Source organism: Artemia sp. Qi Xiang Cuo, chromosome 3 (genome assembly GCF_049724085.1).
Source record: "Artemia sp. Qi Xiang Cuo chromosome 3, ASM4972408v1, whole genome shotgun sequence".
NCBI classification, from domain to species: Eukaryota; Metazoa; Arthropoda; class Branchiopoda; order Anostraca; family Artemiidae; genus Artemia; species Artemia sp. Qi Xiang Cuo.
In genome coordinates, this window is record NC_142796.1 from 61,881,099 (window position 1) to 61,907,855 (window position 26,757).

Genomic DNA, 26,757 nt, shown 5'->3' on the forward strand with positions numbered 1-26,757 from the left:
TATAGTCCATGTAAGAAAGGAATAAATGAACTAGTTCAACCAATCTTTAGTTTCTTTGAGTCATGTTTATGTTTTCGAGTAGAAAGCTTCAATAAGGCAAGCAATAGTTTCAAATTTAAGTTAGATTAAAATATGGAACTGCTCAAGATATGTGACTGTTCTCTGGCTAATTGCCAATATATAATTTTTTTTAGAAAAATAAACAGGAAATTAACAGATCCAAAAAGGAGCATTCTTCCCATCGTTCCGAAAATGATACCATCTTCTATTTCAAGCCATTTGTCTTCCTCTTGAGTGGGTGATTTTATTTTGTGTTGGGACTGGGGTAGAGGAAAAGTATCACAAGTGCAATAGTATCAGGACTGGCGTAAAGGAATTGAATCACAATAGCAATATAATATTATTGGTGCCAATAAGCTGGAATGGTCCATAAAACCCAATTCGCTCCATATCTTCCGATAGTTTTAAAATGGTTCTTCTATCTTGCGTTATTTTGACGAATTTGCCCCCCCCCCATAAAATATATATTTGTGCATATATACCTCATAATGTAGACTAAACTAAGAAAACAGGATAAACAAGGAATAGTTTGCTTACATTATGAAAAAGAAATTTATATATATATATATATATATATATATATATATATATATATATATATATATATATATATATATATATATATATATATATATATATATATATATATATATATATATATATATATATATATATCCAGAAAGCAAAACTTTCTAAGACTATACACTGTTTTTTTGTTGTTTTTTTTATTAATTTGTGCTGATTAGTAACACACGTTCTGTGTTTTTAAAATTTGAAACGAACTTGCATCCAGAATACAGTTATAGATTGAAGCTCGTTTTGCTTAAAAATTTAATTCCTGGTTTTTCACAATTTGTAAGACGTATATGGATATGTTAGTTTCCACTTGAGCAATTTAAAGAATAAGTTTTCATTTTTGGTGTCCTTGGCCCTTTAACAAGCAAACGGAAACTCCTAAAAATGGATGTTGCTGAGGTAACCATCGTCGTTATCACCATTAATACTTAATACTCATTAATACTCTCCAATGCTTTAGCGTGATTCTTCTAGGTTTAGTTGTACTGACATTCACTTTTTTTTTTTTTTTTTTTGCCAAGTCAAAAAAAGATAAAGCTCAAATAGTGAAAAAAAAAAAATAAAAGATGAGAGTTTCTATCAATGGCAGTGGCAATAGCCAATGGCAAAATATGAAGACAAAAAGCAAGCAAATATTTCGACAAGGACCTCCGCAAAATCGTTCTCAGTGCTAAAAAAAAAAAAAAAAAAAAAAAAAAAAAAAAAAAAAAACACCGACTAAATAAAACGAACTGCCACAATCGCAATTCTAAGCTATTACAGTTTTCAAACTTCCTTAGCCACAGCAATTTAAAGTTTTACTCTTGGCCCCCTTCAATGAAGTTTCCCCTTCATTTAATTCTGTACTTATTACCTCTTCCAACGCCATTCAACGACGGCCTACACTTCGCTTAAAGGCAGTAAGACAAATGAAACCCGTATATAACGGAAAATACCTGTCAATATCAGAAATATCATCTGAAGAGGAATCATGTCGCCTATGTTTTCTGCTTTTAGCTTTCTTATCCTTTTTGTATTTGCGTTTCGGCGACGATGGAATTGCCTCAGGCTCTTCTGGAGTCGGTGACCTGACTAAACCAAAGCGATTGTTTTTTTCCGCCATTTCTTTAGCTTTCTCTTCTTGTTGTTTTAAAATCGCCTTTGCTTTTCGATTTGGGTCAAAGCTACTGCCTTCGACAAAATCTGAGCTTACACCGAACGCCTGACGCAGTTTTATATTTCGCTCCTGAGTGGCAGCTGCCACTTCGTGTGTGTCGCGAACACTGCAAAGAAAGCACATTTTGAAAACACAAGCCATACAAGTAAAAAACAACAACTAAAAAAAATAGCTTGAGAGCTACGGAATTACAGTAGTTTTTTTTTACCGTTTTGCTCTTTTTAATTCGGGAGTTCTACCTCTGGTATTAGGTAAAAATTTACTGTTGGTTTACTCTTAGCTTTTTGGTACATTTACCTTGATGTCATCGTATCAGGAAAACTATTGGCAAATATGGAGCAACTAATGTTATTATGTCATTGAGAAATTATCGGATAAGATGCTAATTTTACTTTAAGACATTACCACAATCTGATCAGCCTCATTGCGAAGTCACGATTTTCCAACTTTTTTGTGTATTTTGCAAAGTGAAAAATACCATTTTCACTTAGTATACAATAAGGGAATATTATCCTAATTGTATTCCGGAAGTACAAAAGTCAATTTTTAGTTAGTTAAAACAGTTTCAACCATCTAAGCGCACCCTAATTTGATATTCTTATTAATATTTGAGACGGTGCGCTGTCGCCGGCTTGGATGATTGTTTGCGCATCTCCTTCTTTTACATTAAAAAGAGGAGAGACTGAGCCGTGGAAACCGTGTAGGAGAGCGATGCTCTTTCCAGAAAACTTAGAGACAATTCTAAAATTGTGAATTTTTAAAAATTATTACTTCTAATTAGTGTCAAAGAGCTCAATAAACTGAATACTATTATTATATAGTAAATACAATAACTTCTAACGAACGAGAAGAGGAATTATCCCTCCAATTTTAAAGTAATTCCTTTAAAGATTCAGAATAGCCGAAAATTACACACTTACAAGCAATTTGTCAAATTACAATGAGGGAGAAGGGGGTATAGCCTGCCTGCCCGTTGAACAAGAATACACAATCCCGCAACTTCTTTGGGGAAAGAGGAACGTCCCTGGCTTCAATAAAAGCATTTTATGCCCCTGAATATGTTTTTCAGTAGTTTTACCTTTCTTCCAAAACAACATTCTGGGCCAGGTCCTTAGAAAGACTTAGGGGATTCCTGTGCAGGAATGTACACATTAATTTATTGGCAATGGGCGAAGAACCGTTAAAACGACATAAAAGGAGACTTGCATTTAAATTAAGCAATAGATATTACTACTTTGACTGTTCGTCCCTAAGTGCACGTCATACTATGTTGATATAAATGCGTCCTCTGCACATATATATGTACCTTACTCTGTTAACAATGACGCCTTTGTGCACATGAGACACGGAAATCTGGGACCGAAGACACTAACTCTTTCGTATATAAATAATAAATATATAAATTTAAATAAGCAAGTTTTTCAACTGAAAGTACGGAGCAACATTAACACTAAAAACGAACAAAAATTATTCCGTGTATGAGGCGAGTTGCCCCCTCCTCAATACCTCGCTCCTCACGTTGAAGCTTTTTAGTACAATTAGAAAAGCTTTGCTCTTGTGTTTCAGGATTTGTTCTTAATGAATTTGAGTAAAATGTCAAAATTCAGTGTAAAGAGCAAGGTATTGAGGAATCGGCAACCCCCCCCCCCTCATATACCGAATAATTTTCGTTCGCTTTAAGCGTTGATGTTGCTCCTTACTGTCAGTTGAAAAAATTTGTTCTTTTTAATTTATCTTTCTTCAAATAATTCTGACTCTCCCTCCATGGAAAATCCCCCCTCACGGAAATTCAGCCATGGAAAGCTCCTCCCACGTAAAATATCCCCCCCAGGATAATTCCATCCGCACTGAAAATTCCCCCTGGAAAATTTCTTGTGGACGATTCTGCCCAAAAAGATCTCCTTAGCATACTTTCATTTGAAAAGAAAATCCGATCTTTTTTCAAATCAAGCTGGAAATATTCCCTCCATGGAAAATTTTTCCCGAAAATCCCCCCGCCTCCCCAACGGAGAGTTGCTCCTGCTGAAAATTATCCCGTGGATAATTTCTCCCACGAAAAATTCTCCCTAAAAAAATATTCTTTCCGTTGATAATACCCCTCATCATAAAATTCCCCTCCTAACCCTCCCCTAAGAAAATGTCTGCACTTCGTAACAACAAATACTATACATAAACAAAGCGCAAATTTAATAAATTAGTCCTTTTTCCAGGAACTGCAGGGGGCCATGTTATTCCCAAATGCATAGTTATTCGACCTTTCAACTATGCTGAACAAAATGGCTATCTCAAAATTTGGATTGGACGACTTCGACGAAAAATGGATGTGAAAGGGGCCTAGCTACGCTCCAGTCTTTTTAATACTTAAAAAGGGCACTTTTTATCCACAGACTTCTGGTAGAAGAGTAAAGAGAATGGAATAAAAAGCTTTATCTGCTCTTCATTGATTTTGAAAAAACGTTCAACTACATCGATCGAGATGTTTTATGGAAAATTTTGAAATTCTATGAAGTACCTGATAAAGTAGCCCATATAACAATGGCCCTCTATGAAGAGAGTGAAGGTTGTGTCAGAACGAAACATGGGGAGACACGATTCTTCAAGATTCTCTCTGGGGTGAAACAAAGATCTGTGTTATCCCCGTTCCTATTTGTCCTAGCGATGGATTATGTCCTACAGCAAGCATCAGGCTTTGGTGTAAAAGTCAGTGGTCAGCAGCTCACAGACTTAGACTTCGCAGACGACATAGTACTTCTAGAAGAGGCGAAGCAACGTTTGCAGCTACTACTTGACACCATAGCGGATAAGGCTGAGAAAGTGGGACTAATATTAAACGTTAGTAAATTGAAGAGCATGGCCACACCCAACTCACCTTTGATCCTTAAATGCAACGGGAAAACGATCGAAGAAGCCTAGAAGTTCAAATATATTGGAAGTTGGATCGAATATGATGGCGGAATATACAACGACATAAAAAGGAGAATTGGACAAACAACATCGGCATTCAACAAACTGAAACCAGTATGGCGAAGCAAAAAATACTCTTTGTGCCTAAGGCTCCGTCTGTTGAATAGCAACGTCATGTCCATTCTTCTTTATGCAATTGAATGCTGGAAGCTGAATGTTCAGCTGTAAAAACGTATGCTAGCATTTCAAAATGTCTCCGTCGGAAGAGTCCTTAACATTTGGGGAATTACAAGGAATTGGCGGATCTGAGAAATGAATATTTTTTCGTTAGTGTTGACAGATAAAAGTTGGGTGGAAGGGCTTATAGGATCACGAGTTAAAATGACATTAGGGAATTTGGCTAAGTATGTTGATGAAGGGCTGATACATCGTGAAAGATGTGTCTATTTATAAACATTTTCGAGAAGATTCATATATAAGTACGTTTTTTATTTTTAATTTGTTTGTGGTTTTTTTTTCTTAATTTATTTGTGTTTTTCTGTTGGTTTTTATTATGTTTATGTTCTGTTTTTGTTTTTTCCTATGGCCCGACGACTTTTTTTGGAAATACATACATACATACATTTCGTGCCAGGAAAGGGTCACGAACGTAGTGGTCCGCAGACGAACAGGTCAACCGCCAGTCATTGATCTCCTGAAGCAGAGAAGATGGACATATCTTAGTCATATCCTCCGAATGTCAGGAGACCATCTTCCGAATGCTGTCTAGGAGTGGCAACCGAGGGTGGGCGAAAAAGAGGGTAGCCGAAACACCCCCCACCCCCACGACAGTACGACCGAGGCCTGCGGACTGCTGAGCCGTCGTTACAACCACGGTGGGAGGGTGTCACGGCTGCTGCTCGGCTCCCGGACTTCTGGCGAGGCTTTGTTGATGCCCTGTGGGCCACACTTGGCCCTGGAGGAACTAAGGTCTAAAGTAAAAAGGGCACTAGAAATTTTAATTTCCGTTTGGAGGAACCATCTCCTGATATTCTAGGATCCTTGCTTCGATACGACCATCTCTGGGGAGAAAAAAAAATAAAAATATCTTCTAGGAAAAATATAAAATTCCACATTTTTGCAAACAGGAGCTTGAAACCTGTACAGTAGCGTTCTCTAATACGCTTAATCTGGTGTACGATTTTCATTAAGATTCCTTGACTTTCCGACGGTGTTTCCCCTTTCGAAAATTAGACAAATTTTCCTAGGCTCTTAAATTTTGATGGGTAACACCAAAATTAATTAATCATATATATTTGGAATCGCCATAAAAAGTCAATCTTTTCGTGTATCTATTGATATCAAAATTCCGTTTTTTAGATTTTCGATTGCTATTGAGCCGAGTCGCACCTTACTTGCAGTTCATTATGACGAACCATTGGATAATTATTACCGGACTTATACAGAAAGTTAACCAAAGATTTAAATAAATCAAGATCAAAGGCTCACGTAAATCGAAAGGTATCGGTATCCCGAAAGTCACTTTACAAAACTGGGGAACTACGGCGAATTTTATTTAAGGGTAGTTTCCAAATTATAGCAGCTTTCACAATGTATACCTAACTTCCTATGCTGAGTAGTTTTCGCCCTTAAACAGGTCCTTTCACAATCCACTGACGTAAAAAAAAACAACCAAAAAAAAAAAAAAAAAAAAAAAAAAGAAAAAAAAAAAAAAAAAAAAACAACAACTTTAGGTATCGTCGAAAATCACCGCAATTATACTAAGAAAATTATATAGAAAACAAGTTGAGTGAAGATGGGGATTCAAGTTCAGATCAAGCGTGAAAGCCTTTTGAAAGAAAGTTCATTCAATGTTCGTAATTTAGCAACTGCTCCTCTAAAATGCCATTTTGGTGGTACTATATACCAACAAAATGCTTTCCATAACGAGACATTAAACTTACGCAAAGTAAAATTATGTGTAGATCTCTAGTTTACTTGACACTGCCTGCACTACGGACAAAATTTGCGCTGTAAGATTGCATTGCATAACGTTAAGTATTAAGTAATGCTTGTGTGAAAGCTTCTATAGCGTATTGTGAAGGCACCACAAAGCTCGATATTCTTTTACCCAAAATGCAACTTTCCTAAAGATCATACAATAATGCGACACCATTTACGGCTAAGGGGCTTTAGGAAATGTCATCTCCTCCAAAATCTCAAGGATTCCCTGCTTTTTTACATTATCCTATAGTGCCCACGTAATTTGCCTGCTTTTTTATCGCTTTTCAAAAACATTTACCCCCTCCCTGTACATAGAACTTTCTTCTTGGGGGAGTACAATCGGAAAAGAGCAAAAAATCAGCAAGATAAATGCCAAATGTTGCAATTTATGCAAGTCTTTAAGATTTAGGAGGATGTGGCCTAAGTGCCACCCCATCCCAACTCGTCCATAAAATAAAAGTTCAAAATAGGGATAAAATTCTTTTTAATAGACAGTGTATAGTTTTACTACTACAGTTTTAACTACAGTTAAAACTGTTTTAGTTTTAAAAAACTAAAACAGTTTTACTACTGATGACGGTCACTGTATGTGTGACCGAAATATCTGGTATTTTTTGTGAATTTTCTATATTTTTGTGAACTTTTATTTTATCGTCATGGAAAGGCAGTGTGGTCTCCAAAATTATCTATCCCAACTCGTGTGCCTGGGACAGTCTGTTTTTCTATTTCTGGTCAAGCGACTACAGGACAGCTATGACAAGTCAAAAAGCGCTATGTAAGTATATCGTCTAAATGAAAACTACACCTAGTCCTCTTGAACTGAACGTTCTGGAAGACTGACTCACCTCATTTTTGATCATATCATGGATTTCTCAAAAATATGTTCGAAACATTTTTTTTTTGTATAAGCCTAGAGAAGGACCTTTAGAGAAGGACACATGTTAAGAAGAAAATTCACACTTCATAATATGCAGAATAATGTAGCTAACACATTTTGCATGCAGCCCCGCAATACATCACCCCCAACACCCCCAATGTGCAAACATACAGCCCAAAATATGCACTTCATTGTATCCTGCCACCCGTCACTTGTTTTTCCGGTTCTTGTTCCGTCACAGCTGATTCAATTTACCGGTTTACAATTTACACGGTTTGAAAATTACGCATAATTAACAATCTACACGGGTTGAAGCAGGAAGGACGCATTGGGAGAATAGAAGGGAAATATATAATTTTGGCTATGTATTTGCACATTAAGGGGGGTTGAGGGTAAAGTATAGCGAGGCTGCAAGCGAAATGTGTTAGCTAAAGTTATTCTGCATAGGCTATTATGAAGTATGAACTCCGTTTCCGTTTCCGCTTGTAAAAATGCTTGGAAAATGAACAGTTCAGATGCCAATTTTTTGCCTTGTTCGAACAGAAACAAAACTTTACAGCACAAAATACTAGTCCCTATTAGTCGCCACGTCGCCACGACGGCAATGTACAGGATTTTTGATCAGGGTGGTATTTCTTCAAGGGGAGGGGGGACAATTTTTAACATCAAAAATGTGCATTCGTGCATTTTTATTACATTCTTATGAGTTGAACAAACATTGGGGGGGGGGGGTCGAACTCCCTAACACTTCCCCTAAAGTCGGCCTTGGTCGCCACATAACACATTTTCCAAGCTTATTTATTACATTGTTATGCTTATACTTGGTGACTCGAAATCTTTTGATTTACCAGAGCCATTTGTAAGAAAGGAGAAGAAGAAATCGTGCACAAAAACAATTTCAGGAAAGTTCAAGTAGCCTACCTATTATTTTCAACGCTTTTGAGTGCACGATTCCTCCTCTGTTTGAGTCTCTTCCGTCGTTTTCGACGTCTTTTTGAAATTTGAAAATCACCACATTTCATCATTTCAAAAATTTGCTCAAATCTAGCCAAAATCCTTAATTGACTTTCTTGATGTTCAATAAAAACAGATTTTAACAAATTTTCACAAAACAAATTCACACTTGTGGAAGACATTATTTAATAATTTTGGAAGACTTTGAAAGGCACAAAATTTTCGGGTTTTACAAAGTGATTATGTCTACCTACATTGTTATAGTCGTTGTCAATAGTGGAAACCGTGTGTACACAATCACAAGCTATAGGAAACTAAAGGGGGTCTTTGAATCGATTCAAGGGGATAGATCTAACGGAGCACGCGTAGCGAAAAAACCGATAAATCAATAGGTACCGCACAGTCCTATGAATCTCTGAAGATGTCTTGTAGGGCTTCGATCGCGGGCTAAGGATTACGAAAGATTTCAAATTACCCTGAAGAAACAACTTCCAATCAGAAATACTGTAGTGTTATGACAAAAGAGCTTAATTCCATACTAAAATTTTTAGGAAGACTAATAGGATCCGGAAAAGTAACATGCGTAATAGACTTTAAAAAAGCATGTTTAGTGCGGAATATATTTCAGTTTTTCATTATCATTTTTTAAGTTTTTTTCCAAATCGTTTTATTTTTAGCTTTGTTTTAGCCTTTTAGTTTTTTTTTTAATATAATGGAGGCCCAAGAATAAGGTGAGTATAAAGCCCCAAAACAACATGAGGGGACGAATGCTCGACATTAGTTCCTTCACTAGTTCCATTAGTCTCGACTAGTTTCATAAGCATCTTCCCTATACAATATGAGGCGTGTTTACCGCTTTCTTAACCAGTATATATAAATATATATATATATATATATATATATATATATATATATATATATATATATATATATATATATATATATATATATATATATATATATATTGAACTTGAGTAAATATAATTGATAAGAATTCAGGAGTGGATTAGTGGCTGCAGTAGACAATTGGTAAGTTGGCTACTACTTTCTGACTTGCTTCTACAATTAACAAGTAATATTTGACTAATCTTAACGAAAAAAAGAAACTACCGAAACCTCTATAAAAAAAAGTACCAAGACCTTTACCTCTTGGATGGTATGGAAAAGAGGTTTTTTAAACCTCTTGAAATAGTCATAAATAGATGGCTCTCTCAAAATTTTGATTGGATACGTTTGGGGAAATGGTGGGCGTAAGAGAGGAGTTAGTTGCCGTCCAATCACTTTCAACTATAGAAAAGAGCACTGGCCCTTTGAATTTCCAATCGAATGAAACGTTTTCGAAGTTTCTACGACAATGCTTTCTATGCAAACCTTGTATATAATATATATATATATATATATATATATATATATATATATATATATATATATATATATATATATATATATATATATATATATATATATATATATATATATATATATATATATATATATATATATATATATATATATATATATATATATATCATATATATATACATATATATATATATATATATATATATATATATATATATATATATATATATATATATATATATATATATATATATATATATATATATATATATACTCCCCCACAACCCTCAGGGCAATGGTTTTAAGTTATGCCCTGGGGGCATACAAGGTTTTTATAGGAGGGGTTGTCATAGAAACTTCAAAAAGGCACATTAAATTTGAAATTCAACGAGCTGGTATCGTTTTACATCTTCGAAAGTTATTTTTGGGGAAATAGCCCCCCCCCCCATACTCATTATTTTTCCAAACACAGGCACCAAAAATTGTGAGGTAGGCATTTTGTTCGACATAGTTGATTTCCAGATAGAAAACATGTTTTTGAGGAGGACACTTCCCCACAACCCTCAAGGCAAGGGTTTTAAGTTATACACTGGGGGCATATAAAGTTTTTATAGAAGGCGGTATCGTAGAAACTTCAAAAAAGGCTCATTCGATTGGATATTCAAAGGGATAATGCCCTTTGAATATATGAGCCATTTTATTAAACGTAGTTTTAAGGTCTGGAAATTAGGTCCTTGAGGATGATAATTCCCCCACAGCCCTCAGGGCAAGGGTTGTAATGTAAGGATTCTCCAAATCCTTCATATTATTTTTTATGGAAGGGATACTGGTATTAACTTTAGAGAGGGCTCATTTGACTGGAAATTGACAGTTCTTGTTCACTTTTTAAGAGTCAAAAGAGATTGGAGAACAAATAGCCCTCCCTCCTCCACACCCAAAATATATAAGACGCCAATGTTGTTGAAAATAGTTGAAAGGCTAATTAAAAAAACTCTGGCGTCGACAAAACCCCCCAGAGTCCGGGTCCCGGAAGAGATTCTCGTATAAACTTCGGAGAGAGCTCATTTGATTGGAACTGGGAAGTTCTAGTCCACCTCTTAAGTGTCAAAATGGATCGAAGGGCAAATACCACCCCCACGCCCTTTTTCCCCACCCCTCCCTTTGAACTATATTCTGTTTATACCTGAAGGCCCAATGAGCAGTTAGAATGTTTTGGTATTAACACACACCTATTAGACATCTGCTCTCCTCCCTAACAAGGAAAGAAACAGAGAATGTAAGGCAATGGCAGATCCAGGGGAGGGGCCAGGGGGTTGCCCCCCCCTAAAGTAGTCTAAAGTAATGTAATTTACTTAATTAACGCAAGATTGCGTTAATTAAATTTGCTCCTAACGCAAGTTTATCAGATCAACCTATTTTGCACCCCCCCCCTCCTAAAAAATCCTGGATCCGCCCCTGGTGTAAGGGCACTATACAATTTAATTTGTAATTCAATGAGCCCCGTTCCAAAGTTTATGCGACCACCTCTTCCACATAAAATGCCCCTGGAAAAATAAGTAAGTATTAATTCATTGAACCCTTATGGCTCTTTACTTAGGTAACGCTATAGCATTGCTTCTGACTTAAAAAGTTGAGTAGAAATTTCAGCTTCCATTTTTATGAATATCCGAAATTATCTGAGGGGAATATGCTTGGGGGAGCAAATTCCACCGCGGGGATATTTCTGCTGGGTGGAATTTAACGCGGGGGAATTATAAGCAGGAAAAGAAAATGTTCTTTGAGGGGGGAGGAATTTCCCAGGGGTTGGTTTTCCAAATGTGAATTATTCAGGGAGGGGACGACTAAACCCATTAGATAATATTCTAAATTTTACATCTGACAGTAACGGGAATAAAGAATTAACGGAAATGTCAGAGATAGCACTTCAGATTCCTTTAGACTATTTTGTTCGTGTCTTTTGTAAAAAGACATTTTCAAAAGACGGGTTAATTTCATTTGTATTACTTTCTCTGTGGCTGCTCAATTATGCATGTGAGGGGGGAGACTTCTCTCCACCACTGTCTCCACTAAGGTTTCAGTTTTTATCTCAAGCCTTAAAAATGAACGCAATGCGATAAAAGTATAACTCAAAATAACATATATAGAATAATATATGCACATAACATAACACGGAGCAATTAATCAAAATTGCATATTATGAGTTGAGGCTCACCCGAATGATGGGTCTGTAGGCTCACCATTCCACAATCTATGAAATCAATCCTGCAATAACTGAAAATATAAAGTATTTTAACGTCTTCCACAACTCAAACGGTCCAACATTCTACAACCCAATGAGTCTGTCTAATCTCTTAAATCGGGAACGGAGGAGATAAGTGAAGTTCCGCCCCGTAGTGGATGAGTATCCAACCTCACCCTCCCCTCTCCTACTGTCTACGCTAAAGTTTCCTTCCTTCTGCCAACTGCGCCGCCCCCACCCTAAAGACTTTAATAAGGTAAAGTTTTGTATGGGAAGAACACATAGTAAATCTATTATAGTTATCCAATTATAAGGTTAAAATACATACTCTGTGATAGATGCAAAATTGCTTTGGCACACAAAATCCTATTAAGGTCTATTCCAAACAGTCGTGATCCCTTTGTGTCAGCAAGTGAAATGGTCAAAACACCCTTATTGGAGCTATTTTTCAATCCATTCATTGTTGCCAATCGCTTTCCACAAGTTATGCAAGCTGTCTATTGTTAATATATAAGGTTCGATTTAAATTGAAAGTTCTAGATCCGTTTTTTAAATTCAAAAATAATCGGACAGTAAGCACCCCCCCCCCATGCAATAAAAACTTGAAAATTTTTGCAATCAAAAACGAACAAAAATTTATTAAAAAAAACATTCCGAAAAATAAGTCTTCAAAGTAAAGGCCATTTTAAACTTAAGCTCAGGAGAATACTTTTAAAATTCAAACTCAAAACGACCAGAAACTACTATTAAAGAATAAATGAAACCCAAAACGAACAAAAATTAAATAAACAATCATAGCAAAAAACATACAACAAGTAATAATATAAATTAATAAATAGATCCTATTTATATAAATAGAGTAATGCTTAGATTGAATATGAAAATCAAGCTTAAAACAAAAAAAATAGTTTACTATTAAAGTCTAAATGAAACTTAAAACGAACAGAAATTAAATAAACAATCAATGCGAACAAACATACAATATATATTAATGTAAATGAATAAATAAATCTTAAAACAAGTGAAACTTAAATTGAATGTACAAATCAAGTTTGAATTGAATAAAAATAACTACAAACAAGAGTTTGGGTATCGCCCCACTGCAGAAGTCTAAAACCTACTGCGTCAGTGGCGCTTTACTGAAGACAAATTATATTACAAATGTTTTCTTTTGTACTTAATATTGAAAATAAAAATTAAAATTACAGTAAAATTTTGAACTGATGAGCTTTCAGCAATCAATATCATTATACATCAAATATTCAGTTTAATTTATTAGTTCTTTCCAAGATTGGTCAAGACAAATATAGTTTCACTACAAACAAAATTTGGATACTGCCCCCTTTTTTAACTAAAAACCTAAAGCCTTCTGCGTCATTGGCGCTTCACTGAAAACGAATTACTCTTATATTACAAATTTATTCTTTGAAAATGAAAATAAAAATTACAGTGAAAAAAAAAATCTTGAACTGATGGATCTTTCAACAATTAATATCATTATATATCTAATATTCAATTTGATTTTGCTTATACTTTCCAAGACTGTTCAAGACTCATATAATTTTCAGTAAGGCGCCAATGACGCAGTAGGTTTTAGGCTTCTGAATCAAGGAGGAGCTCGTCCCCCTTGATTCAGTAAAAAAATACAAATGAATGTGCATTGTCAGTTTAATATACATATACTGATATTTAGTAATCAAAATTTTAATATTATTTGATTTATTAAAGTCATAAAAGCAAAAAAATTTATATTTTTTTCAGTAAAGTGAAAATTATGTTCTGGCCTTGGGAAGGCATAGGTGTTTTGAGCACAACTTATGTTAATTTCTGCTCGTTTTGAGTTTGACTCGTTTATTTATTTTAATTTCTGTTCGTTTTGGGTTTCATTTATTTATCGATGCTGATTTGTGGTAGTTCCACGCTTCGTAGATTATTTGATTTTATTTTTGCTCATTTTTTGTTTAATGGAGTTCTTTACTTTTCTTTGAAAAACTTATTTTGTGGAAAAAGTTTTTTTAATTAATTCTAATTAACGGCCTTTGTGATTAAGGTGTCATTCTTAAAGAATTAGAACAAAATTTGAACTTTAGCGTAAAAAGAGAGGTATTGACTAGGGGGCGAACCTCCTAATGTAAGTAATAAAAATATACGAAAATAGAAGTTCGTTACGTAAGTTAATTCGTAAGTTACGTATATTTATTACTAATAAAAACGTTCGTAAATGAAATTAAACAACTTTCGAGAAAGCCATTTAACCAAAATAAAGTAAAATTAATGTGCAAATTTCGTCTTAATAATTCATGGACGGTGAGCCAAAATCAAAACCTGCATTAATTCAAAAACGTTCACAAATTAAATAAGAAAACAAGTTTTTTTAACTGAAAGTAAGGAGCAACATTAAAACAATAAAACGAACAGAAATTATTCTGTATTTGAAAAGGGCTGTCCCCTCCTCAACGCCTCGCTCTTTGCGCTAAAGTTTGACTCTGTCTCACAACTTTATTTTTTAAAACAATAAAAAAACTTTAGCGTAAAGAGCGAGGCGTTGAGAAGGGGACGGTCCCTTTCATATACGGAATAATTTTTGTTCGTTTTAAGTTTTAATGTCGCTCCTTGCTTTCAGTTAAAAAAACTTGTTTTTTTATTTAATATGGTGGTAATTCAAAATTGAACTGTCATTAATTCAAGTGAGATTGAAAGCATTGTGTCATTTAATGCAGAATATCCCTTTCTTCTAGTTTCAAGACCGAAGTGGGTCCAAGACCAAATCGAAGGCGATTTGTCGTGCAAGTCATGACGTAGATTCTTGGAAAAATAGTTTCGAACTTTTGAAAAAAAAAACCTTTCAGAACTAGGACACTTAATCCCTAGGACAGAGGATAAAAAAAAATAATTCAGAAAGCTAATGCACAAAAAAGAAGCAACTTCTCGGGAATCGTTCGAAAAAAAATCTCAATATTTTGCTAAAAGAACCTTACACCTGAGGAAAAAATTCTTTTAAATGATTTCACTTTTAAAACTTTAAGAAATCAAAAATGAATTAAGATTTTAAGGAATAAATATCAGCATATGTATATTAAACTGACAATGCACATTTTTTTTCAGTAAATTCATTTGAATTTTTTTCCGTAAAGTACACATTATATTCTGGATTTTAGAAAGCATAGGGTTTAGAACCCTACTCAGATTAATTTCTGCAGCTGCAGGACTGCAGCACAACAACTGCAGGAGCTAAGCGTTGGAGGCAAAAATATACCAAAATAACACCAGCATTTGGCAGGCAATACGGTAATGTAGTTCAACTCTTGACAAATTGAGAGTGTACCAAAACAGTTATTGTATTAGAAAAATGAATGGAGAAATCGCATCAAGTCTGCGAAAACAAGTGGATCGCACAAATTACCTATGTAACTGGCGGTAATTTGTGCGATCCACTTGTTTTCGCAGACTTGATGCGATTCCTCCATTCATTTTTCTAATACAATAACTGTTTTGGCACACTCTAAATTTGTCAAGAGTTGAACCACATTGCCTGCCAAATGCTGGTCTTATTGGTGCAATTGCGAGCAGTTTTGTCAAATTTCTACTCACTAAAAGCTCTTGATTCTTCCATAACATTTTTAGATGTGAACAGTCACAAACTGGGTTTCTTTTCTGTTCTTTGATGTTCATTGGGTTCAACTCCTTCGCCTCTTCTTCTTTGTTTTCGACTCTATATTCTTCTGGAAAATTAGATACGTAATCATGGAACCATGGATGTCTGTGGATATTTCCACATTAGGGGGGGGTAAAGTTTAAACTTACCTCTCCCAAGTATAGGCTATAAATACAATGTTTTTGTACCTTTTGTCAAATTCATCATTCAGAGAGGAAGACTACTTTTGCAAACTTTCATCTTTTCTAATTTCATATTGTGTCTGAAATTTTCTTCCTCATCGGCCCATCATAAAAAAAATACTCTTGGATGCCGAATAAAAGAGTACAGGGAAGTTATAAAAATCGAAATTGGGGCTAGTGACGCCAAAAAATATCACAAACACCATCTAACGTTTGGTATCTTTTTGTGCAATTATAACGCAAAGTTAGATAAATCAGTACAACGAGCAAATTTAGTGTAGTGACAAGTTTCTGATCTTAATTCCTGAAAAAAAAGACAAATGCAGTTTGAAAAAAATGCCTAGAAAGGTCAAATGTCAGATGGCGTTGGTAATCTTTTCCAACATTACCGCCAGTTTCCATTTTTTTATAAGTTACCCATACTCTTTATGCTGACATAAACCAAGTCACTAAGTTACGAACGAGATGAACTATTTGCACAGTGGCCAATGTCATGCTCAATTTCGTTTATCTAGAGGTGTGACAATGATATGGCTTGGGCATAATACCCACGGTTCGGTTCGGCTACAAGAAAATTCGGCCTTAACATGTTTGCGGTTGCAGTTTCTCTTGGTTTTACCTCTACATAAACGGCCAACAAAGACAATGGAAATCAAACAAGAAAGGAATCTGCGGCACTTTAACACGAGTGTAATTAAACAGTTCGTGGTAACGAGTTGTAAGTAAGAAGCGATTCGGCTCAATAGCAACCAAAACTCTAAGAAGCAAAGTTTTGATAACAAGAGATACATCAAAAGAAATGAATTTTGATGCTTATCCAAAATATGTAAAACTCATTAAGTTTAATAGTACCCATCAAAACTTACGAGCCTGAGATAATTTGCCTAATTTTTGAAAAAAGGGGAAACACACCCAAAAAATCAAGTGACCTTAATGAAAATCATTCCATCAGATTCAACATACCAGAGAACCCTACTGTAGAGGTTTTAAGCTCGTATTTACAAAAATGTGGAATTTTACATTTTTTGTCAGAAGAAAGATCACAAATGCATGTTTATTTGTTTTTTTGTTGTTGTTTTTCCCAGGGGTGATAGTAGAAGATCGAGAGGCGGCTCATTTGATCGGAAATCAAAATTTCTAGTGCCCATTTTAAGTAACCAAAAATATTGGAGGGCAACTAGCCCCCCTCCCATGCTCATTTTTTCCCCATAGTCACGCGATCAAAATTTTGAGATGGCCAGTTTTTTTCGCACAGTCGAAAAACCTAATAACTATGTTTTTGAGGATGACCTAACCCCCAGAGTCCCGGGAGAAGAAGCTGCAAGTTATGAACTTTGCCCATTGTTTACATATAGTATCGGTTACTGGGAAGCATACAGACGTCTTCAGGGGAGATGTTTCTGTTGGGGGAGTCGGGGAGTTACGTTGGAGGATCTTCCCATAGAGAAATGTCTCTTGGAAGAAGGGAATTTTCCATGTAGGAGAGCCAGATTACCCACCAATATTTAAAAAACGATCAGAAAATAAATAAAAAAAAACAAGTTTTTTCAACTGAAAGTAAGGAGCAACATTAATGCTTAAAACGAACAGAAACTATTACGTATATGAGGTGGGTTGCCCCGTTGTCAATACCTCGCTCTTTACGTTAAAGTGTTTTAGTACTTTTAAAAGAGCTATTTATTTTAATGAAATAGCCTTTGTGATTCAGGAGTCATTCTTAAGGAATAGAGACAAAATTCAAACTTTATCGTAAAGAGCAAGGTATTGACGAGGAGGCGACCCCCGTCATATACGTAATAATTTCTGTTCGTTTTAAGTTTTAATGTTGCTCTTACTTTCAGTTGAAAAAACTGTTGTTTTTTTTTATTTAATAGAAATTAAAAACGAATAACTGACGTTGTAACGTTGTAATATTGTAACGTTGCCTGCATTAACACAAAATGAAAACAAACTTAGTTCTCATTTATAAAAAATTGGATCACAAATAGAGATCTGAGTTTAATTGAATCGAACTTTTTTTTCTTTTTATTTAACTAAAACTTTAAATAAAAACTAAAACTTTAAACTTTTAAATAAAACTGTAATAATTATTGTTTTAAAATCATCACTATCATTTAAAGCAAACTATTTAAAAATTAAAAACGTGGAATATAAATGAAAATTTATGCTCAGATCAAGCGTGAAAGGCGTTCTAGGAAATATTTATCTATTTGTTTTCAAAATTTATTGATTGATCATCCAGACAGTCCATTTTGTGTTTTTATGTTGAACTTTCCATACTGTAACACACTCATAGATAACATAAAATTCTAAGCAGAGTTCGAGTCAACTCAGCACTGCCTACATTACAGACAAAATTGCTTCGAGGATTACACAACATAACATAGTTCTAAGTTAGGCTAGTGTGAAAGGTTTTACAACATTGCGTAAAAGAACTTTAATGATAATGATGAACTTTAATTTAATGATAATGATGATAATGATGTATTGTCTGTGGCTAGAGAACAAAACAATCACTAGGAATAATCCAAATGGCAGTACCAATACAAAAGGTTTCTTCAACAAAGCTCTGGATGTCTTCAAAAAAGAGCATATGGACTATACTGCATACACAACTGCATCATTAATAAACATTGATCACTATAACTAGGCCTGTTCTTTTACTCATTGAAGAATATTGACATGCTATGCTTGACGCCCTGCTTATTAAGTGCACTGGAGAGCCAGATTACCCACCAATATTTAAAAAACGATCAGAAATTAAATAAATAAAAAAAAGTTTTTTCAACTGAAAGTAAGGAGCAACATTAATGCTTAAAACGAACAGAAACTATTACGTATATGAGGTGGGTTGCCCCGTTGTCAATACCTCGCTCTTTACGTTAAAGTGTTTTAGTACTTTTAAAAGAGCTATTTATTTTAATGAAACGGCCTTTGTGATTCAGGAGTCATTCTTAAGGAATAGAGACAAAATTCAAACTTTATCGTAAAGAGCAAGGTATTGACGAGGAGGCGACCCCCGTCATATACGTAATAATTTCTGTTCGTTTTAAGTTTTAATGTTGCTCTTACTTTCAGTTGAAAAAAACTGTTTTTTTTTTTATTTAATAGAAATTAAAAACGAATAACTGACGTTGTAACGTTGTAATATTGTAACGTTGCCTGCATTAACACAAAATGAAAACAAACTTAGTTCTCATTTATAAAAAATTGGATCACAAATAGAGATCTGAGTTTAATTGAATCGAACTTTTTTTTCTTTTTATTTAACTAAAACTTTAAATAAAAACTAAAACTTTAAACTTTTAAATAAAACTGTAATAATTATTGTTTTAAAATCATCACTATCATTTAAAGCAAACTATTTAAAAATTAAAAACGTGGAATATAAATGAAAATTTATGCTCAGATCAAGCGTGAAAGGCGTTCTAGGAAATATTTATCTATTTGTTTTCAAAATTTATTGATTGATCATCCAGACAGTCCAATTTGTGTTTTTATGTTGAACTTTCCATACTGTAACACACTCATAGATAACATAAAATACTAAGCAGAGTTCGAGTCAACTAAGCACTGCCTACATTACAGACAAAATTGCTTCGAGGATTACACAACATAACATAGTTCTAAGTTAGGCTAGTGTGAAAGGTTTTACAACATTGCGTAAAAGAACTTTAATGATAATGATGAACTTTAATTTAATGATAATGATGATAATGATGTATTGTCTGTGGCTAGAGAACAAAACAATCACTAGGAATAATCCAAATGGCAGTACCAATACAAAAGGTTTCTTCAACAAAGCTCTGGATGTCTTCAAAAAAGAGCATATGGACTATACTGCATACACAACTGCATCATTAATAAACATTGATCACTATAACTAGGCCTGTTCTTTTACTCATTGAAGAATATTGACATGCTATGCTTGACGCCCTGCTTATTAAGTGCACTGCCTGTGCTTGTAATTTCTTGCTTGTTTATATATGATTAGTGCCGTGCTTACAATTGCTTGATTGTTTGTATATGCTTTTTGTTGTAGGCGCTTGCTTGGGTTTCCATCAAACCATTAATCTGAACCAAAGATATTGCATGGTGTCAGAAGTAAAATAGTAATCATGGATAGTACACCACATCCGTCTTTGGACTGGTCATCAGCAAACCTTAAATCGGCCTGGAAAAGGTTCAGACAACACTGTAAATTAATGTTCTCTGGACCCCTGGAAGGCAAATCCCAGGCTGTCCAGTGCTCGTGTTTATTGATATGGGTAGGTGATAAAGGAAGAGACATTTTCAGCACATGGACTATAACCGATGCTGAGACAAACAGGGTTCAAACTTACGTTAATAAATTTGGAGCCCATGTTGAACCCATATCAAACACTATAGTGACAAGATTTGCTTTCCACAAGCGAGACCAGGGTAATGAAAATATCGAACAATATGTGACCGATCTCAAGTTAATTGCTAATGACTGTGACTTTGGTACTAGTAGAGATGACCTAACAAGAGATCGCCTTGTCTTTGGAGTTAAGAGTGACAGGATTAGAGAGAAATTGCTAAGTGAAGGAGGGACATTAACTCTTGCCAGAACAATAGAGACTTGCCGCGCCATTGAATCTGTACTGGAAACCCAAGCGCAAATGACAGCTGCTAATAAGGCTTCAGTGCCTGTGATGAAACAAGAGATAGATGCCCTGAAGAAACAGTACAGCAACAAGGAATGCTATTTCTATGGTGCACCTTATACCAAGAACCACAACTGCCCAGCCAGGGGCAAAACACGTTCAAAATGCAACAAACTGAATCACTTTGCCAAAGTATGTAAAAGCAAAGTTGTGAATGAAATAAGCCAACAAGAGGCAGACACAAATGCAAGTGAGTTCATGATGAACACTGTCAACTGTTGGTTACTGAAACATGCAGATGGGTCAGATGTTGTAATAAGAATTGTTGATCAGAAACTAGACTTAGTCTTCAAGACAGACACAGGCGCAGAAGCAAACGTTCTTCCAGTCAGTGACTATAATAGCATGGTACCTAAACCTTGTTTACAACCAACAAAAGACATTCTCACAAGCTACTCTGGAGAAAGATTACAGGTTTTGGGGCTTGTAGAACTATGCATCTGCTACAAAGAATGCGAGAAATAGGTTCACCAGTTTCATGTGGTCAACACTGATCGCAAGCCAATCCTTAGCAAAAGACAAGTCAGAATATGAACTTGATCAAATTCATTCTGAATGTACATAACGAACCTGCACCCAAAGTGAAACCCGAAACGGCCAGAATACTTGACGAATATGGAGATGTTTTCGAAGATGTAGGAGGACTCCTACACCTTCTCCTACTCCTCCCTGTTCTGGCCAGACATTACAAAAAATATTAAGAATATAATTGGCAGCTGCAATACTTGTGGTACTATGGCACAAAACCAAGCCAAAGAGAGTATGATAACATCCGAAATCCCCACCCATCCATACGAACATATCGGAATTGATATTTTCGAATCCATGGGATCTCAGTATATAGTCACTGCTGACTATTACAGCAGGTTCATCGAAGTCGATAAGTTAACAACTAGCACATCACAGCAAGTGATCACCAAACTGAAGGCCCACTTTGCCAGACATGGAATCCCGAAAACACTGACGTCAGACAACGGGACTCAGTTTTCGTCAAAGGAATTCAGAGAATTCGTAGACAAATGGAGCATTGACCACAAAACGTCAAGCCCAAACTATCCAAAGTCAAATGGATTTAGCGAAAAAGCGGTAAAGACGGCAAAACGGATCATGTCCAAAGCCGTAGAACACCAGGCTGATCCATGCTTGGCCATGCTGGAGTACCGTAACACGCCAGTCGATGGGCTAGCCTCACTAGCACAGTTACTGATGAGCCGACAACTCAGATCCATCTTACAAGATCCTCCCAAACACTTAGATTCCAAGGTCATTCCACCTTCATCTTTCCAACAAGCCAGAGAAAGAACAGAAACTACAAAGTGAATCATATAATAGACACTCAAAGGACGTAAAACCACTGCTCAAGGATCAGACTGTCTGGGTAAAGCTCGACCCCAATGCTAGGTGGCAGAAAGCAGTGATACTGGAAAAGTATGAATACGCGCCACGATCCTACATTCTTCAAACAGAGAATGGAAAGATCTACAGACGAAACAGGCAACAGATCAGAGAGAGAAACCAAGGTATGCCCACCGAGCCGCATTTTGAAGCAACATCCCCGGAACCCAGCATGCCTGGAGACCAACCTACGCATCTCCTCGAGCCCAAATAGGAATCGAATATCCAGATAACACCCCTTCGAGTCCCACAATGTTCCCAACTCCACCTCGTGCTGCAACAACACTCGCCAAAAGATTTAATACCCCAATAGCAGATGCTGCCATGACAGAGTCTCCTCCACGATCCCCTCCGCACATAACCCCACGACTAAGACAGCCGCTACGCAACACCACGCGTTCTGGCCGAATCACAAAGCCAACCACCAGGCTCAACCTTTGAAGTTGTCAAAAGATCGAGGATGAAGAATATTGACATTGCTTGATTGTTTTTACAATTGCTTGATTGTTTATATATGCTTTTTGTTGTAGGTGCTTGCTTGGGTTTCCATTAAACCATTAATCTGAATCAAAGATATTGCACTCTTCTTTGTGCTAAGATCTTGCATCTTTTGACAAAGAATACTTAAAAGTGAAATATTAGCACTAAGATCTTACATCTTATGGCATTCTTTTGCAAATGTTTTTCATTATTCTGCTCTGATCAGAAGTCTAAGAACAATGATGAGTATATTATCAAATTTCTCTCATCATTGTTCTATATGGCAGAAATATGGTGTTCTTTGCATTTTTTGATAACATCAATGAGCTGTAAGATCTTAGAACAAAGATGAGTTAAAAGAATGGAAATCTTTGCTGAAAGATGTGAGATCTTAGTCCAAAAGAACAGCCCTACTGTAATAAAAAGAGTAAATTTTTGGCAGTTCATATTAGGCCTGTTTTTTCACTCATCAATGTGCTAAGATCTTACATCTTTTGTCAGAAAACGCTTAAAAGTGAAATCTTTGAACAAAGATCTTACATCTTTGGTCGTTTTTGTGCAAACGCCTTTCATCATTCTGCTCTGATCAGAAGTCTGAGAACAATGATGAGCAGATCATGAAAGTTCTTTCATCATTGTTTTATATGGAAAAACACTGTCAGTCTTCACACTTTCTGTTAATATCAGCGAGCTGTAAGATTTTAGAAGAAAGATGAGTTAAAAAACGACAGTGTTTGGAGAAAGATGTAAAATCTTAGATGTCAGATCTTAGTGCTAAAAAACAGGCCTATTACTGACCTACAAATAAAGTGAGCATACTACTTGATGCCTGTTTTATGCTCTTTACAAATATAATAATCATTTGTGTCAGAAACAGATTTTACCCCTGCCCCTATATGTACCAATTCAGGGTATGTATTTCTACATTAGGGGGGGGGGAGGTCAAGTTTAAACTTACCTCTCACAAGTATAGGCTATAAATACAATGTTTTTGTATCTTTTGTCAAATTCATCATTCAGAGAAAAAGACTGCTTTTGCAAACTTTCATCTTTTCTAATTTCATATTGTGTCTGAAATTTTCTTTCTCATTGGACCATCATAAAAAAAAATTCTCTTGGATGCCGAACCAAAGAGTACGGGTAACTTATAAAAATCGAAATTGGGGCTAGTGACGCCAAAAAATATCACAAACACCATCTAACGTTTGGTATCTTTTTGTGTAATAATAACGCAAAGCTAGTTAAATCAGTGCAACGAGCAAAATTAGTGTAGTGATAAGTGTCTGATCTTAATCTCTGAAAAAAATGCAAATGTAAAGTTTGAAAAAATGCCTAGAAAAGCCAAATGTCAGATGGCGTTGGTAATCTTTTCAAACATTACCGCCAGTTTCCATTTTTTTATAAGTTACCCATACTCTTTATGCTGACATAAACCAAGTCACTAAGTTACGAACGAGATGAATTATTTGCACAGTGGCCAAGGTCATGCTCAATTTTGTTTATCTAGAGGTGTGACTATAATATGGCTTGGGCATTATACCCATGGTTCGGTTCGGCTACAAGAAAATTCGGCCTTAACATGTTTGCGGTTGCAGTTTCTCTTGGTTTTACCTCTACATAAACGGCCAACAAAGACCATGGAAATCAAACAAGAAAGGAATCTGCGGCACTTTAACACAAGTGTAATTAAACAGTTCGTGGTAACGAATTGTAAGTAAGGAACGATTCGACTCAATAGCAACCAAAACTCTAAGAAGCAAAGTTTTGATAACAAGAGATATATCAAAAGAAACGAATTTTGATGCTTATTCAAAATATGTAAAACTCATTAAATTTAATATTACCCATCAAAAGTTACGAGCCTGAGATAATTTGCCTAATTTTGGAAAAAGAGGGGAAACACACCCAAAAAATCAATAACCTTAATGAAAATCACTCCATCAGATTCAGTATACCAGAGAACCCACCTGTAGAGGTTTTAAGCTCCTATGTACAAAAATGTGGAATTTTACATTTTTTTTGTCAGAAGAAAGATCACAAATGCGTGTTTATTTGTTGTTGTTTTTCCCAGAGGTGATCGTAGAAGATCGAAAGGCGGCTCATTTGATCGGAAATCAAAATTTCTAGTGCCATTTTTAAGAAACCAAAAATATTGGAGGGCAACTAGCCCCCCTCCCATGCTCATTTTTTCCCCATAGTCACGCGATCAAAATTTTGAGATGGCCATTTTGTTCAGCATAAACGAAAAATCCAATAACTATGTCTTTGAGGATGACGTAACCTCCCACAGTCCCCGGGGGAAGAAGCTGCAAGTTATGAACTTTGCCCATTGTTTACATATAGTATCGGTTACTGGGAAGCATACAGACGTCTTCAGGGGAGATGTTTCTGTTGGGGGAGTCGGGGAGTTACGTTGGAGGATCTTTCCATGGCGAAAATTTCTCTTGGAAGAAGGGAATTTTCCATGTAGGAGAGCCAGATTTCCCACCATTATTGAAAAAACGATCAGAAATTAAATAAAAAAACAAGTTTTTTTCAACTGAAAGTAAGGAGCAACATTAATGCTTAAAACGAACAGAAAATATTATGTATATGAGGGGGGTCACCCCGTCGTCAATGCCTCCCTATTTACGCTAAAGTGTTTTAGTACTTTTAAAAGAGCTATTTATTCTAATTAAACGGCCTTTGTGATTCAGGAGTCATTCTTAAAGAATTGAGACAAAATTCGAATTTTATCGTAAAAAGCGAGGTATTGACGACTAGACTACCCCCGTCATATACGTAATAATTTCTGTTCGTTTTAAGTTTTAAAGTTGCTCCTTACTTTCAGTTGAAAAAACTGTTTGTTTGTTTTTGTTTAATAGGAATCAAAAACGAATAACTGACTAAGTAATATCGTAAAGTTGCCTGCATTAATACAAAATGAAAACAAACTTAGTTCTCATTTATAAAAATTTGGATTACAAATAAAGATCTGAGTTTAATTGAATCGAACTTTTTTCTTTTTTTAACTAAAACTTTAAACTTTTAAATAAAACTGTAATAATTATTGTTTTAAAATCATCACTATCATTTAAAGCAAACTATTTAAAAATTAAAAACGTGGAATATAAATGAAAATTTATGCTCAGATCAAGCGTGAAAGGCGTTCTAGGAAATGTTTGTCTATTTGTTTTCAAAATTTATTGATTGATCATCCAGACAGTCCATTTTGTATTACAATGTTGAACTTTCCATACTGTAACACATTCATAGATAACATAAAATTTTAAGCAGAGTTCGAGTCAATTCAGCACTGTCTACATTACAGACAAAATTGCTCCGAGGATTACACAACAAAACATAGTTTTAAGTTAGGCTAGTGTGAAAGGTTTTACAACATCGCGTAAAAGAACTTTAAATGGCACTAGCCACTATTTTTTGTCGGGTAAACACCGTGTTTAATCTCATCGGCGTGTAATACCCTTTGGTGGATCACGTCCGGGAAAGCAATTGGTGCCGCCAATTGGGGAGGAGAGTCGGAATTTTTGCCCCCTCACCCAGATTTTGAAAAATAAGCTTTTGTTGCTATTTTTATTGAAAAAAAATGAGCTTTTTGAATTTTATTGATATAATTGAAGAAAAAAACAAAATTATCCCCCCCCCCACGACTAGACTCTGAAAGATACATTTTGTTTCTTCTTCCTAATTTTCATAAATTGACGCCAATAAAAGTAACTTCCAAAGAGACACCACCATCAATGGTAAAGTAGCTGTAAGACAAACCTGCTATGCCAAGCAAGATCGTTTTCTGGTAAAGAATGAGACCAATAAGCAAAAATATAGCCAGGTGGGATTAATTGACAGTAACTATGAAACAAAGAGCACTGGAACAGCAAAACATTTTTGCAAATGTACAAATCTTAAACTAATTTATGCTATCACTGCTCCTACAAATTCATTACAGTCATCTATTCCTGAAATATGAGCAACCAGTTCTCCCGTATTTTACTTTATTGAAAGCTCCCACTTAAAACACCTATATAGAAACCTATAACTATTTTCTTTAATTTCAATATATCCTTATCTGAGCGATTTGACCTTTATCTATTCTCCTTGTAGGAAGTTTAACAAGATTATTAAGCTGAGGATATGTGCACAACATGTGGGCCACTCCTTTCAGTACATTCAAACCACTCTTTTCATAAATAGTTGATCGCCACACCCAATACTCATCGCCTCATCATTAATCATTAAAAAGTCCTTA

The 26,757-nt window shown here is 35.3% G+C and overlaps 1 protein-coding gene across 2 annotated transcripts in view; it reads right to left on the minus strand.

Moving 5' to 3' along the window:
- The window catches only part of LOC148954377 (uncharacterized), a 72,320-nt gene that overhangs the window by 31,233 nt on the left and 14,330 nt on the right, over window positions 1–26,757 (minus strand). Inside the window, exons 1-2 of one of the 2 annotated variants that reach the window (XM_089086345.1) lie at window positions 8,478–8,731; window positions 1,572–1,898 (exon numbers count right to left, since the gene is read on the minus strand). In XM_089086345.1, coding sequence (XP_088942471.1) covers window positions 1,572–1,898; window positions 8,478–8,692 — 542 coding nt within the window. In that variant the 5' untranslated portion in view covers window positions 8,693–8,731. Of the gene's footprint in view, window positions 1–1,571; window positions 1,899–8,477; window positions 8,732–26,757 lie in introns of those variants that run through there. The other variant, XM_089086344.1, reaches the window with a different exon arrangement.